Source organism: Calliopsis andreniformis, chromosome 3 (genome assembly GCF_051401765.1).
Source record: "Calliopsis andreniformis isolate RMS-2024a chromosome 3, iyCalAndr_principal, whole genome shotgun sequence".
NCBI classification, from domain to species: Eukaryota; Metazoa; Arthropoda; class Insecta; order Hymenoptera; family Andrenidae; genus Calliopsis; species Calliopsis andreniformis.
The window spans coordinates 5,763,210-5,779,333 of NC_135064.1; the positions used below are offsets into that span (position 1 = coordinate 5,763,210).

The 16,124-nt window shown below is 37.9% G+C and overlaps 2 protein-coding genes across 7 annotated transcripts in view; both read right to left on the reverse strand.

The window, feature by feature from the left end:
• Pur-alpha (Purine-rich binding protein-alpha) overlaps positions 1 to 7,617 on the reverse strand; it is a 35,255-nt gene extending 27,638 nt beyond the window's left edge. Inside the window, exons 1-2 of one of the 3 annotated variants that reach the window (XM_076374807.1) lie at positions 7,182 to 7,617; positions 5,095 to 5,145 (exon numbers count right to left, since the gene is read on the reverse strand). In XM_076374807.1, coding sequence (XP_076230922.1) covers positions 5,095 to 5,145; positions 7,182 to 7,218 — 88 coding nt within the window. In that variant the 5' untranslated portion in view covers positions 7,219 to 7,617. Of the gene's footprint in view, positions 1 to 3,174; positions 3,388 to 5,094; positions 5,146 to 5,964; positions 6,194 to 7,181 lie in introns of those variants that run through there. The other 2 variants (XM_076374803.1, XM_076374805.1) reach the window with 2 other exon arrangements.
• A 1,044-nt stretch (positions 7,618 to 8,661) lies between these two features.
• LOC143177692 (uncharacterized) overlaps positions 8,662 to 16,124 on the reverse strand; it is a 91,257-nt gene continuing 83,794 nt past the window's right edge. For all 4 annotated transcript variants that reach the window (XM_076375797.1, XM_076375795.1, XM_076375798.1 and 1 more), the window contains one exon: positions 8,662 to 15,345. In XM_076375797.1, the coding sequence (XP_076231912.1) occupies positions 12,895 to 15,345 (2,451 nt within the window). In that variant the 3' untranslated portion in view covers positions 8,662 to 12,894. The remainder of the gene's footprint in view (positions 15,346 to 16,124) is intronic.

The following is a 16,124-nucleotide window of genomic DNA, read 5'->3' on the forward strand; positions in this document are numbered from 1 at the left end:
TCTTTATACAGAAGTTACAGGGTGGTTCGTATATTTTAAGCACCTTAATGTCTTCGTTGTTTTTACTGACACAAGAAAATATTTCAGAGACTCTTTTTGAGTTTAAATTTTGAAGGACATCGGAATTTTTTCACATTAACATGCATTTTTTTATAATGCAGCATCATAATATATATCAAAGATGAATTCAATTACTTACGACATTATGACCTTTCAATTACCTTGAATGAAAAAATCACGCCAATTGAAAGGTGATTGAGAAATTTAACATCCTTCATTTTCTCTGTAAAATTTGTTTATTTTGCAACAAATGTTCAATATAATTTGTATTGGCTTCAAGACATTTTCAACGTTTATAATAGAATGATATTTGCAATCATATACAATTTTTTATCTTATATTTTCCAGTATGGTGAGTACTTCATTATAAACTTGATTTGTTATGTATCAGCACAAGAAAAAGTCAAATGGAGTAAGACCTGAATATGGAAATCTGGTAACTAATTTCCCAATTGCTTTCCAATTAGTGTAACTTTTTTCATTCAAGATAATTTCAAAATTATGGTATTGCAAGTCGTTGAATTCGTCTTGATGTGTACTATACTTTTACATGATGAAAAACACGTGTTAATGTGCAAGAAACGAAATGACCTTCAAAATAAAAATAAAAAAGAAAAAAAATCTTGAGAGAAAGAACAAAAATAATATCTGTCGCTTTAAACCAAACAATTTTGTTCAGATATATTTTTTGTATTAATAAGACTAACGAAGATATTAAAGTAATGATGTACAAAACAGCCTGTATATCTATTGTATGGTGTTTGAGCACAATGACCCTTTTGTATTTCCAATACACCTTTACAGTAAATATTGGCCGTATTCAATATTTACAGCACGAAGGAAAAGTGGGTAAAGGTCATTACGATCTGAGTAAGAAGAATTGATTCCTCAAGGTCACTGACGCGAGGACTACTATTCCTAGGTATTATTTTCTTGATTATATTAATAAATGTAAGATTGTCTCAAAAAATGTTAATAAATTGCTAACGATGTATTTGACGTTTTAAAGTTATAATGTTACGAGAAACGAATAAAGTGAATATGTTAGCCCTGTCATTTTGATTAACTTTTTATTACACTAAATATGTGAATTTTTTCAATTATTAACACAAATATTGTTACGTCATGGAACTTAACAAAATAAAATTTGAAGAATCTTTTGACATCGATTTATTCACGTATTTTTTAATAATAATAATTGTGTCGGTAGTAATCACTTATGTTCTTCTTCTTCTTCTATTAATTATCTTTGATTCGTTTAATGTAGGAAAATGTGGATATTTACGGCTACTAATATTACCTTCTTTCCTAAGTCATTTAGAGACTATCAAGAAATACTTATACTTGAAGCATTTTGCATGTCAAATATGAAATTCATGAACACATTATAACATTTTCAAATCATTTAAGTTTTCGTGCCATTCGTTATTATTTCCTAATTTGTAACAGAAGTAAATAAGAAACTTAAACAACATTTACAAGTTCTACATTATTTAAAAAAAATTCAGTTAATTGAGATTTTTATTTTCTATACTGAAGTAGTAGAAATTATTTCTATGAAAAATGTTTATATTTACACAAGAAAAATAATAACGATGAAGTTCACGCCACTTTCTAATCATAATGATTTTGTTAAGCAAACATTTCCAATTGAGTTTGAACGTAAATGTTTATGTAAAATGGTTATCAAGTTGGAAGCGGAAGGCTGATTAAAAGTCAGTTTCATCATTCACGAGAAAAGTCACGCTCTAATGAATTTTTTCCCTAGCTGACACTGCGTGTAATTAAAACACTGCTTTGCTATCAATGATACTGAATATCCAATCAGAAAATGCTGGTTACAAAGAAAAAAAGGAAAACAAAATACCAAATAAAACTAATCGATTATATTGTTATATCGATAGTTGCAGTTAACAGTTAGCAATCAAACCTGATCCCACATTAAATTCCCTATAAAAACACGTGCTTGAAAATTTCATACAGTTCTTAACACTGAACATTAAAGTCTCGTATGTTAACCATTCAAGGTCTAATAATTTCCATCGAAAACACTACAAGGTCAATCAAGTGAAATAGAGAAACGACTAATTGATGCAGGGAATACTAATTACGGGCAAATTTCAATGAACCTGGAGTTACAGGGAATATAAGGTTACACGAAACTTAATTATGTACATATGTTGTATAGATCAATTATTGGCGCTCAAAATACGAATTGATGTATTTCTATACGCCTAATAAAAAGTATGCGTGTTTAATGTGAATTTTAGCGACTCTGAACTCCTCGATTTCATTAAATTCTCCTTGAGAGGAATGACGAAAGCGCCAATGGATTTCTGCGAATTCCGCATCCGTCTCTTTCTCACAGTCGGTAAATTATCTCCGTGAGAGACGTGGCGGCCGATAAAGAAACGAGACCGAGATTCGTCAAGTTGAATATATTCATTTTCCAATTATTTCGAATTGACCTTTCATATTTATTAATTTTTTCCCTCGTGGCATACAAAATTTCACCACATAGGTAATCATTTTTTTATTAACAGACATGAACCAAAGGGTGGTACTTTTTTATCTCGTTCATATTCGCTATTTTTAATCCCAAGTTCGTAACTTTTACCGCCGCCACTGAATCATCGAGCAGGCATTTCAGTAGCGTACCCACCCAACAGGTCATCCATGTTTCAGTTCCTATACTCATCTTTTCCCTGTTCCACCAAAATGCCAACACTTAAGAAGCAGCAACTTATTTCAGACTTTGCGTCAGGCGACCTAGTCTAAACTGTCTGCACTCAAAATATCTAGGGATGTTTCAGAAGTTATGATATTTGTAGTATTCAGTACTCTCTTCTATCCATGGACTTAAAGAATAAACTCTTGAATTAAAATTCGCAATACGGATCAAGACGTTAAAATTGACATTTTTAGTGGTACTGCTTGAAGATACAATTCGCAAGTTTGAGTTTCTACAATCCTTTTGGAATTATCAATGTTTGTATTTTAGCGTTAAAATTGTTAGAATAAATAAAATTAATGATAGTAGGCTATCAACACAGTTTTCTATTTCTCACGAAGAGCATATTGCAAATCTCCAACTACCACAATTAGAATAGGTACCTTCAGGAGACCAGTACTGTATCTTGCCCATAGTGTCGCCCCAGTCATTTACCACATTTTGTTCATCATCCCCTTGTGCAATTTCTATGATTTCACCCATTGTGTCACTTATTCAATTATTTTCAACAAAATGTTTCCAAAATTTCACAGCTACAAACGTTCACTAACAGTTGCCCCGAGGGTCACTTACAAAAACTCATTTAAACTAACTCAAAACGGGCCAAAATTTTTTAAAACAGTTCACATGAAGACACTACGAAATCACTGTTTTTTTTTGGAATAGGAGCACCATTAAAACAGAAATCCAAAAGATCGTATGAATTATTGTTTCTACTTCACAGGAAAGAATGCTGAATAGTAAACTTAAATAAAATTCCACAATTTCACAAGTAACGACTAAAAGAACTGGCAAGGTAGATGCAAGAAGATTAGTTCAGAAAATTCACGCGCGACGCGGCGATTACGAGAAGCGACTCGTAGTCGGCCGACTGGTCGCGAACTCGCGCTATCTTCACGGTGCAACGGACTTCAAGCCAGCTTTGCTCGGCCGAGAGAGATTAAAGTGGGATTTCCAAGTGACGAACGAGACGGCGACGAGATGGTGTAGTCCACTCGAAAGTTTCACACAGACGTTGCAATCGGGAAGCGACAGGAGGAAAATATGCGGGGAGAAATCACCGCGATGATGTGTCACAAGTAGAACGCGGGCTGAACAGAGCCACCGTCAGTACACCAGCACCATCATCTTGCGATGACACATCACGTTTCGTCGGTGGTTCGCGCACGTCGCGATTTTTTCGACTGGGGCCGCTCCCGATACGATGAAACGCATCATCGAACGAAAGAAATCGAACGCGATGGGGACGACGTCGTCGATCGCGAAATTGTACACGAATGACGTCCCCGTCATTCATGGAGCCCGCCGTCATGCCGAAGGAATGCGTACATCATGGTGGTAAAATCAGCCTGGCCAATCAACGCCCGTCTAGCACCGGCTTCTGCGTTTGCGAACCACGCGCGCCACGTGACTTCGCGCCAGACCACGTGACAGCGTCGCACCCCCCACCAACGTGACCCAGCTCTACGCGACATGATCGCGTGACGTCACGACCAGCTGACTGCGCTAGTACGGTTCCCTACTCCTCTTCCTCGTCCTACCGCTACTGCCGCCGCTACATCCACTCTCCTTCCCTCGACTTCCATTTTTCGATGAATCCGTTTCTAACGCGTTGAAATTGACGGCGACGCGACGCTTCACTGTCGCGATTCGCGCGCTACGCGTGCCGAGAATAGGCGCCCAAGAAACAAGCTCGATGGTGAAGGCGAATTTTCATCGCAATTCAGAGACAAAGGAAGCGTACTAGAAAGATGATTTTGAGAATAGACCCTAGGAGCTATATGATTTGAAATGCAAGAAATTGTAGTATACTGTGGAATTATTTTTTTCTGTGAAATTCTTACAGTGTCGTTTGCATCTGATTGTTCTTTTTGATTGTGGAGTGAGATATCGTTTAGTCAAGCTACAGTTTTGAATCAATACAGAAATGAACCACGGTGATATTTTTCATTGGATAGATTAGTATTTATCTATTAAGACTTATGATCCTAGTAATCTTTTCCATATCAGACGATAAATCCGGGGTCAATGCTATTAAGCAAAATGTTTACCAAGGTGATTATATAATTTAACGAAATATTGTTCAATTCACGCGAAAATTACAGGGACGTGACTAAATATAAGTTATCAGCACTAGTGAGATAATTTTGGAGATATGAGCATAACGTGTATGTTAAATGTGCTACTAAAAAATCCCTAAAATATCTTATTTTGAAAATCCATATTCTTTTTCCATTATTATGTATGCTTCAGTTAATTATTCTTATCGTTAGCTACACAATTTTTTTCATTTATTTACTTACCAGGGTCGAAGTCAGTCCCTCCAGCATCCATTCCGCCTGGATTTCCATATCCTAAAAAAAAAAATGATGTTACTAGCGTGCCGTTAATAAAATAAATATTACTATGATATTACATAGTAATCAAATACAGACATCGTTGCATATTTTCTACTTTATAAATCGTGAGAACTACTTTAGAAAGCGTTTACATCAAATAACCTAATTGTGGAATCTCATTCTGAAACATCAATAGAAATTCTCAATTTCGCGTCAAAAACTCTTCTCGAATTACACGAATACAGTTCATGAAAAGATGCTGACGTCTGATTTCGCCAAAAATATATAAGAACCTAACATAATTAAATTTTACATTGCATTAATAAAACTATGTTAGAGTAATGAAAAAGGTCAGTATTGCATTCACGAAAAATGTAACTGAGAAATTAAAATTTTGCAGTGACTCAATCAGAAAATTATCAGCAATTTCTTATGTAATTATTATGCAAGGGATTATTGATATTAATTGTGAAAAGAAGAGGTTTCTCCATAAACGGAATTGACAATTTTGACAAAAAAAAGCAACTTCTGCCTATGACATGCACATATTGACACAAACATCATCTAATCGAATTCATATTTCACTTATATTTGTTGAAATGTAAAAAATTTTGCAACTGCTCGGTCACGTACAAAATATCTACATACAACATTCTCATTAATATCCTTTATGTCGATGTTTCTTCGTTCGCTACCCACAAAGAGTATTACATAATTTTTGAATATAATCAATCATAGATAACGCCAATTGAGTTTATTACATTACACCGAGCATGCAGACATATTTCAACAAGTACTCGTAATCATCTAACATATTTCCAAACACCGATTGACCTTCTATCCCAAGCGAATATTTCTGTTCCGAAATCGATACATGTTCGAGCATTGTTTCCTATTTCCACGCGATATCGTCAAACGATTATTGCATCGATCGCACGTTTTTAGACGATAAATTGAATTACTTCCATCGCTAGCCAAATAGAACACACGTAGTGGTCGTTTCGTTTTGAGGCCAAGATCCATCCACATCTGGGGTGGGGATCGCCTATGGCACGTGTGAAATTTACGTGAATCGTGGGCCACACAGTTCCTTCATTTTGCCTGTTCCTTAACGCGCCCGCCAACGTATTAGTGCGGCTTCCGTGGCTGTGTGCCCGTGTACGTGTGTATGTGCCAGATAGCTGGATAGGCAAGTTACATCACGCGTATTCACCCGGGACTATTCCGGTTGTCTCGTCGAGCGCGGTCAGGGTGCTTGTCACGCAGAACTGACACACAACAGAGCACTGTTCCCAGAGGCCGCGATTTTCAAAAGGAACACCTGGAAGAACCGGCACCGCGGATCGCGCGTCGCATTCGACACGTAGCGAATATTCGCGAGCGTCCACGGGCTGAGAAAAAGAAAAGACAGAGGGAGAAGCAAAAAACAGAAAAGAGAAAGAGGGAAGATGGGAAGAGAGAGGGGCAGGGGGGAAGAGAAAAATTAAAAGCACGAAGTAGAAAAAGAAGAGTGTATGCGAACGTGCGAGAGAGAGGAGAGGAAAGTACGAAGCGCGAGGTAAAGAGGGAGCCAGAGGGAACAAGAGAGGGGAAGCAGGCGAGTGAGAGAGAGAGGGAGAGAGAGAACGTATGTGCGTGCGTGCGTGAGAGAAAGAGAGGAAATAAGGGAGATAGAGTAAGACGGAGGAAAGAGGACAGGGTTTGTCTCTCGGCCGATACGCGGCCGGCCATCTTGGATCCTGGGTATCGTTGAAAAATAGCAATTCTTTTCGGCGGTTGACAGAACGCCACGAGGACTGAAAGAAAGGATCGGGTGTGTGCGAGCCCGCGGTGGTCACGGACCGTGCGCGGAGTAACGGCGCGGGTCAACCGCGACGGAGGTCGTCGCGTTTGCTCGTGGAAAAGACGGTCCTGGTAACCGGAGGCGCAGCACACGGTGCCACAGCCACGGAAAGATGTCGGGTTGCGCACGTTTACAACGCGTATCGTGCCCGCGACAGAACGTTTCGGCAAATCGTCCACGCAGGATCGTACGATCTCCTTGTCCTTACTTTGCGGTTGATCGTCCAGGCTTTCCCGGTCAGACATTGCTCTTAACGCGGTCTCGTTCGGTTCCACGCGTCGTCCCTCGATGTTCTCGGCAACAGGCCCCCGTCCGACCAAAAATCCCCCGGTACTGTCCGTGGCGCGACCCCGCTATTTATCCACCACTAACCAGCCAGCTCACCAACCCAGCACACCACTTGCGAATTTTTCACTTCTTCACACACCACGGTCCGACCGCCGACCGACCGTCCGTCCACGGCACCAGTCGTCACCACCACCACCACACGCTCGCTCGCTCGCTCTACACCGTTCCACGCTCGCTGGCCCGACTCGCGCTCGCCCTCGCTCGCTTGCTCGCTTCTTCGTCTTTCACTCTCGCTCCACCTCCGATCCCCGTCGCGGTGCGAGAGAGCGAGATACCGCTACACTTGCTCCTCTATGCAAACGCACACAATCCTGACCTTTCGTCGTGTGATCTGCGCGTGTCCATCTATATAAGACTGCTTCATAGCCACGGACACGATCCACTCGTTCTCTCCTTCTCGCTCCTTCCACTCGCGTATGCTCGCTACCTTCTCTCTTCCTGCTTCGTTCTTTTCAGCGGTTCCTATGCTTCTGTCTCCTTTCGACTAACCACTCCTGCTCCTCCTGACGACCGAGGGCGCCACCAGATATTCTCGCTTATATCGTTTTGTATCGTATCGTATCGTATCGCGGTACGTCCATTTTAGTCGGTTCGAGTTATCGAATCATCTCGGGAAACGTGAAACAGGGTAAAGTTTGAAATGATGTGCTAGATAGCGGCGACTACGTTAAATGCGAGTAATATTATGTTTTTGATATGGTTACGTATTAGTGTAATAGTCGAAGTATTAAATAAGATGTTCTCTGTATCAAAGTACTTTGAGAGTCTACGATCTGCGCCTTTAAGGTTTAATAAATTAATTATTTGTACCATTTTTCTTTAAATTTTATCAATCTTAATTTCATAGCTTATTGTTAGCACAATTTTTATTAGTATTCATTTAATCTCGAACATTCTCATATTAAATTGATTACACTTAGCATTTAAGAAATGTAAATATTAATAAAATATTATTGTATTATTGAAATATCAAGTATTAAAGGTGTTTTACACATTTTTTAATAGAATAATGCTTTCAGTATATGTGCTTTAAATAATCTATTAGTTATTTACTATCTGATGTATATATTTCGTCCAAAACGCAAATACGAAGTATGCCAAAATTTTTTACAATTTGTATCATATCAATTAGTTTATATAAATCTGGTGATTTAGGAATACTATTAATGGTATAAATCAGGTCATTTTCAATAAGATAAGTGAAAATATTTATAAGTATGGACTATATTTTGGACAATTCAATGATTATGTATATGCTTGTCAATGACATATAGTTCCTATGTTTCTAGTTCACAATAGTGAATGGAAAGTACATTTGTTTGCAAGTGGTAAATTAAAGATACTGTAAATTAATTGAAACATTTTATTCATATTTTTTAAGCAAAAACACAACAAAATTCAAGTACACTTATTCCTTACATGTTTACTTTAATTCAACTAAAATATAATTATACGATAACATGACTCATGTAAGATGCAATGTTAATGCCTATTACTCTTATGAATGTATGCACGTTAGTTGTAAATACTTGATGATCGTGTTAGTTCATGGTATGAGAAAATCAATATACTCATTTCTATATGCATGCCCAGACAAAACCATCATTACTGAGTGGAGAGCGACAAGCTCCACTTTATCGCTATCATTTTTCTTGCTTTAACAAATTTCAACCGTTTACATGACAGTTGATAGCCCTTGTTTTCTTCATCAAGGAGAATGCTTTCAAATGGTTACAAAAATGGTAGCCGCGGAATAAGGCACACAATTGATGCAACGCGCATTTAATATAGCGATATATTTATCTTTAATGTAGTCAGATGTCAATGAATTTCTATGAGTAATGTAGATCGTCCTGGGTATTATGTAATATTGCGTGTATGATGCTTAGGGTATCTAAAGCTTCGCAGGAACGATTGTGCCTATGTCGCTGTTGTGATAATAGTTTTATTATTATTATCAGTATTATTATTAACATTATTATTATTAACATTATTATTATACTTGATGTTACTAACGTCTGGATGATCAGTAGTTTTGTATATATACAGGTATCTTTGAGGTATGTTTCGCACCTTATGATATGGGGTATATATATATGATTTTCATGAACCATGTCTATCAACCAACTTACATAATATGCAACCCGAGGTATTCGAACTACTTGACATAACTCAATTTAAGCGTGAACTATGTAGTAACAAGTGCAACTTCTGTATGTGTACCTTCATTGTGTATGTGTGAAATGTGTTTTTCTAGTTCAGACTTGACCACTTATTACAAAACAACATGCTGCTCCTCTTTTACTCGCACAACAAAAAGTCAGTAATGTAATTCAATTTTACAAAGCTTCATCTATATACATCTTATGTTAGCTCATAACAGCTATGATACGGCTAAATAGTTCACTGCATTACCAATTTCTCTTTATCTTCAACAACTACTCCATATTCTAATTGAACATATAATTGCATTGACTGTTATACATGAGTTATCTAAAACGTAGTTCTTGATTACTGAATCATTTCTGAATTTCTGTAAGTGTAGTTCATTTCGTTTAGGAATTTTCCTTAAAATGATGGATGAACTGCACATTCCAGGCTACAAGCTTTCACATTTAAAACTTGCTTATGGGCAGTGAAAACTTTCCTAAGCGAAAGGCCATGTGTTTTTTACGAGGTCAAGGAATAACTGACAATGAGTCAAGGGCGGATGTAGTTTGAATATAGGTTGTCCAGATAAGTGCGACCCTTGCGACGTGATTTTTTAATTAAAACGTTACAACATATTTGTCGAAGTTCGTCAAGTACATAACTACCATAAGCGACACGGTACAACAGAATTTACGAAAACAAATTGATAATTAAAATAGAATAATTCGTGAACTTAGAAGATACATAAGATTACATTGTAAATGGAGCTTGAAAATGGTGAAATAATCGCTAGATATTTGATAATTTTGAGAAAACATTGTTATTACGGCTATGGCATCTGAACAAACAGCTTGATGCACAAGAATGTTACTGTACAAGAATGCAATTTCCAGTTGTATTTAAATTTCGCCTTGTTTCGTGCATTAACATTTTAACATGCCGCCTATAGTCGTCCCATCAGTAAAATCGATTCTTGCCAGATGGCGTGCATGCAACATCATTTGTAACATAAAATCGCGAACGCAAGGGGTTTTATATGGCCAATCGTGAAGAAAATGTTTGTAACTAATACTATACTCGAAAATGATACAATACTACCTGGTTAAAAGATCGCTTGCATTTAAAATAGTTTCAAAAGGCTGACAATTGAAAGGAAAATATCCATTACTGACAATTTCAACTTTCAATTTTTTATTAGACATTCATGAAACTGATATTAATTATTTCTGTAGTTTTTTTACGAAAATGAGTCTAAACATGATAATATTCGAACTGTATACTTCCAACGATGCGGAATGCAATATAAGTTTGTAAAGTTTAAAAATTATTTCTGCTGCGTATTGTTGATATAATTCAAATGATATCATGTTTTATTCTCATTCTTATCAAGAGAATTTGAAATCTCGTGAAAAACAAAATTAAAAATTTTTAATTTTGCATGTTTCATTTCAGTTGTCGATTTTTATTGTTACTGTTCGACAACTATCTTATTTCACACATTCTCGATACATTCGTTTTTTCTCATAATTTAACCATAAGACACAGTCATGCATCAAAAATTCGTATTCAACTCTGGATAAGCGTACATGGACTGTCTCGATTTGCGATCCCTTAATCAGGGAGTACTGTATTAGCTAAATAAAGGCTGAATCCCGAGCCTCTACACACTTCGCACCGTAACAATACGGATAAGAGCACACGCAGTTGCCAAAACTATAAAACTCAGTGAAATGTGAGAAAATTCGATGAGAAAATATCTCCTTTGATTATTGAATTTCGATGGAACTTTTGATGTCAATCAAAGAGGGCTAACTATGTATGTTGAAGTTCACAAGTTTGAACAGGTCAGAGTCGTTACGGAATACAGAGAATCGACTTCTTTTGGATTGTTATTCGTTAAACGACCCCCCGATCGGTTCAAACTTATCATCTTCAATAGTGTAGTAAAAGATCGCAAGAAAACATTACAAGAAGTAAGTATTCGGTAATAATCAGCTCCAAATGCTTCGCCCTCATAACCAAACGGATGAACAACGTAATGTACGTTTTGGGTGCTTTGTGACCCCTTTCCCTCCTGGTACGCATGAGCATGGATTCACCGTAATCGAGCCCGGTACAATTTCCCGGTGTGAAATGGACGAATGGTTGATTTCAAATTCCATCCTATTTCGCGCGTTAATACCATCTAATGTTATACGTGGAAAAACGCTAATTGTTTTTCTTTCGTGCTTTAAAATTTATGTTCTAGATAAGTTTTGTAAAAAATATGCCTTAGTTATTTTGATGTAGGTATAATTCATGTGGTGTTTATAAAATATTACACAGCGAGAACAACGAAAATCAACAATGCGACGCAGTCAGCCTTAATAATTTTTCTTTTTACTCTTTTGTAGAGTTCAGACTTCTTAAATTCATTGTACTTTATAATTCAGATAACTAATGTTTCGAATCTCAAATAAGCTCGATTCGTTTCAGACGATATTAAAACAGGACACTATCGAGTTGTTTAGGGTTAATTTTTTATCCTTAAAATATATTGTTAAGCACAAAAGTTTGTTAGTTTGAAATCAGTTACATTATGTCTATAAATACTGGATACTGTTTAAAACAAGGTATACTTTAAAAATAATATACATTGTTAAATAAAGTTGTTGCCATTTTCCACAAATTTTGCTCCAACATGATTTTTCATTTACTCGTAAATGAAGTAAAATAAATAATGTATTATAGTTACTTTTTAAAATTCAGAACGCGTATGACTGAAAAAGTATATATATCTAAAATGTATGTACTTAGCAGTATATTTTAAAAGGAATAAGATCAATATCGTTTACCTCAGTATCGTTTACCTCAATAGTATCCCTTATAAGAATGAAATTTCCATTTAGTGCATGGAAAAGAAACAGAAAGAGAAAAGAGAAAGAAGGAAAAGAATATGTGCACCAAGTTACGTTGACAATAACGTCAAAAAATATGTCGTATATGCTTTTGCGCATATAACATTTCACCGAAGTTTCCATGAAACGCGTCTTGCGAGCAATTTCTCTTAAAAAGCTATTTACAAAAATGAATAGCAATACGTAGGCTCTTGCTATATATCATTCGATGCCTTTGAGCATGCATCCTAAAATTCATCAACTTATATGTATCGATCCACAGGGTTTCTCACACGTCTTTCAATACTCCTTAATTTAATTAAGAACGCAATAGTAATAATGAATGTGTGATGTGTTTTGTATGTGTATGTGTGTGTGTATGAATGCGTGTTTCTATGATCATCAATACACGATATACCAGCAAAGAGTACAACGTCAGAGGCTTACGTTACTTAAGAAAGGACGGCCTTGACATCAGTACTGTTCCGTGAGAGTGCCCCTGTGGAGAAGTACTTTATAACGAGGCTCTCGATAATCATCCACAAATCATTGAAGATTACAACAAACTGCTTTGCATGGTATAGGATGTTCACCTTCCTGTCCATACAATGTTCGTGATTTGAAAATTTTCGAATCCATACCCAGAAACGGAGTTTTTCCCGTGTAACAACTTTCATATACTTCAAAAGCTTCGTCGACAGGTATGTCATTCTTGTCTTTCTTTTGCGTTCGGATTTCCTCGGATTGCTCAGAATTGTTTGGCACTGTTATCGATGCAATCGAGTCTACGTGCATCTTAGAGCCACTGACTTCCTCTTCGATGCTGCTGGTAACACTTTCACGCGCTAATCTATAGTATTTCTGCACGTAATCCAGATTGACCTGCTCAGTCTCATTATTATCCTCTTCCGCAGCCTCCCCATCGCACGATGTTCCTCGGCATTGCATTTTCTTTGGCGTTATCACAGGCTCGATCATTTCAGCTTCCCAGCACTCCAGCACATCCGGTTCCTCTATGCTGTCCAAGGAAACTTCTTTGCTACAGTTCTCTTCCTCACCGCTGCTTCTCCTATTGCTCTCCTCCGTCTTCGTAATAGTCTCTTTGACTGTTTCATTCTCACAAACCGTTTCGATTACTGTGGAAGCGTCATGACTATTCCGCAGAATCGGTTCGTAGGTGGAAGTCGTCAATAGTTTCCCGTCTTCTGAGACGACGATCTCCCCTTTTTCAAACGTCCTCACGTTCATCGTGTCCCCCACGACACCCTCGTCGTTCTCGTCATTTTCTGCGCGTCGAATCTTCGTGTCGCTATTGTTCGTGGGATCCCTATTGGATCGCCCCTGTCTTTTCATTCGCCTTGCATTGACCCTCTTCGAGTCCATCCGAGAGCTTGTTGCAACCCTCATACCCGCAACGCTATCCTTCTCAGTAAATTCGCAAACGTCACCAACATCCTGCTGCTTCGACGGATTCTTCTTCCTCATGACGTTAACAGGGAGCTCTTGTTGGCCACAGGAATCCGAGGAAGACACTACTTCGTTTTCCAGTTTTCCGTCGACGTGCCTAACTCGCCTTCGTTCTGCCAACTTCTTCTTCATGTCACGCTTCCTCCTCGAGCCACCGGTGCTGTTAGTCTCTGGCTGATCTTGACTCTTGACGTTACTGACCCTTGCGAATTCGCCGCAGCTAGCCGTACGCAACAATGTCATCGCATCGTCCGCACTGCTTTTAGCAGATAGTGCAAGTATGGGGTTGCCTTGCAAGTTTTTTGGCGGCTCTTCGTCCACCTCGTCCTCGTCCTCCGTTTCGTCACTGTTCCCTGAGACTAATGGCGTGATGAAAATGTTCGGCGAGTTTGCTCTACGTAGCCATTCCGTCACTGCTTCTGTGATAGGATAATCAGAAAGTCGTGTCTGGCTCTCGAATCCTGAATCCTCATTTGAGATCTCAATAGGGTCGTCCTTTTGATGATTGCACACGTCCTTTGATGCGCAATTTTCGGATGTTTGATCCTCAATCTTTGAGCAGCAGTTGATCTCTGGTTTCAAAAATGAGTCGTTTGACAAGTTAACGCTATTCAGGTTCTGAGTGAGATCATGCACCACGGACTTGTCGGTTTCTACTTCTGTGGCGTTGTTTAGATCCGGCCCAGGCGTTGGTTCCCTCACGAACTTCGTACCTTTGGCGCTGTACTTTCTCTTTGGTACTCCGCTCGATATTTTGTTGTTCGATAGGGATTCATGGTTTTCTTCGTGAGCTTCCACGTTTTCCATGGAATTAGTCTTTGATGTTTTATCGTCGCTGCATCGAGACGACGGTCTTGAAGATACTGCTGTAATGGACGCTTGCATATTGCCCAAGTCAGTATCCATCATCTTCCCGTTCACCAGGGTTTCCTCTCCAATACCATTTACTTTATCCTTCGATGACTCTTTGATACTCAATGAATTGCTCGTTGTTTTATTTGTCTCATTATTTGGTAACGTTTCGATTTCAGTTACTTTAGCAATGTTATTCGGTAATAGAGTCTGTTCTCTATTTAGACAGTTCACCGGTTTCTTCGTTTTATTGGTCGGATCGGTCACTTCGTGATTCGGCGTTGAACTCTTTTCTGAAGATTCGATAACTTCGTCGGAATTGCTGTTCGTAACCAGCTCTTCCACCTGGCTCTGCGGATCGTCTGAGACGACCCCGTTACAGGGTTCTTTGTTTTTGTCAACGGATGTTGCGTCTGACGACAACGTGCTCAACTGATTCACCGACGAGTCTTCGGTAAATGTCGGCGTGTTGGCAGAAGTTGGAATACTTGAAAGTGAGGTATTAGGTTCGACTGACTGCAGTTGGAACTCCTGACACTCGGGGTTTAGCGGCCTGTTGCTGGTTGTTGTCGTGGTTGCCGTTGATGTTGAAGACGCTGTCCAAGACAGTCGGGAAGACGGTATAGTGGTATCACATTCGGAGCTGTACTCTCCTTCCTCCTCGTCCTCCGTATTACCCTAAATTTCAACAAAGTCTTTTGTAGTTTTACATTGAAAGGTACAGTTTTAACCTATTGAAGCTAAAGTTTGATATAAATGTACATAAATGAAAAAAAAATTAACTCAGAAGAGTCACAATTTTGTATAGAAAGGATTAAAAGATAACGTTAATAAAGAAATAGCTCTAAGCAAATAATACTTGATTATTAAACTTCAAAGTAGGTATCATTATTTCTGTACATAAAACACCTAACTATATAAAATTATATTACCCATATGCTGAATTGTTGTGTAATTAATTTAATGCATAATATTAATCACAAATTTTGTAACTGTATGAAAGATGACTATAAACACTTAAAGCACTAGATCCGTTTTAAGGACTACATGTGTACTAGTGGTAAAGTGCCAAGACCGCTTAAACGCGTATACATACATATAATGACATATATGTGTAGTAAACATTGCAGTGCTTTGGCTAAAGTTAACTTAAAAATGTAAGTTGACCTAAAAAATATCGTCAGACAAGGAACTAGCCTGTTATCTTTGTAAACTGAATTCTATTGGTGATAGTAAATAATAACTTAGCCAGTAAGCAATTCTTTTTTTTAAGTGTGCATGCTGAATGACAAAATCACGTCTAGACTCAAACCATACTCAGCTGTATTTATCATTTACTTTACGAATAGCTTCCGCTTTGAAATTGGATTATTAAAAATAAACGATGCCATTATAAGCACTAGTAATGTAATCATATGCAGGTTCTTAGTATATGCATCTGAAAGGTATTTTCTAAT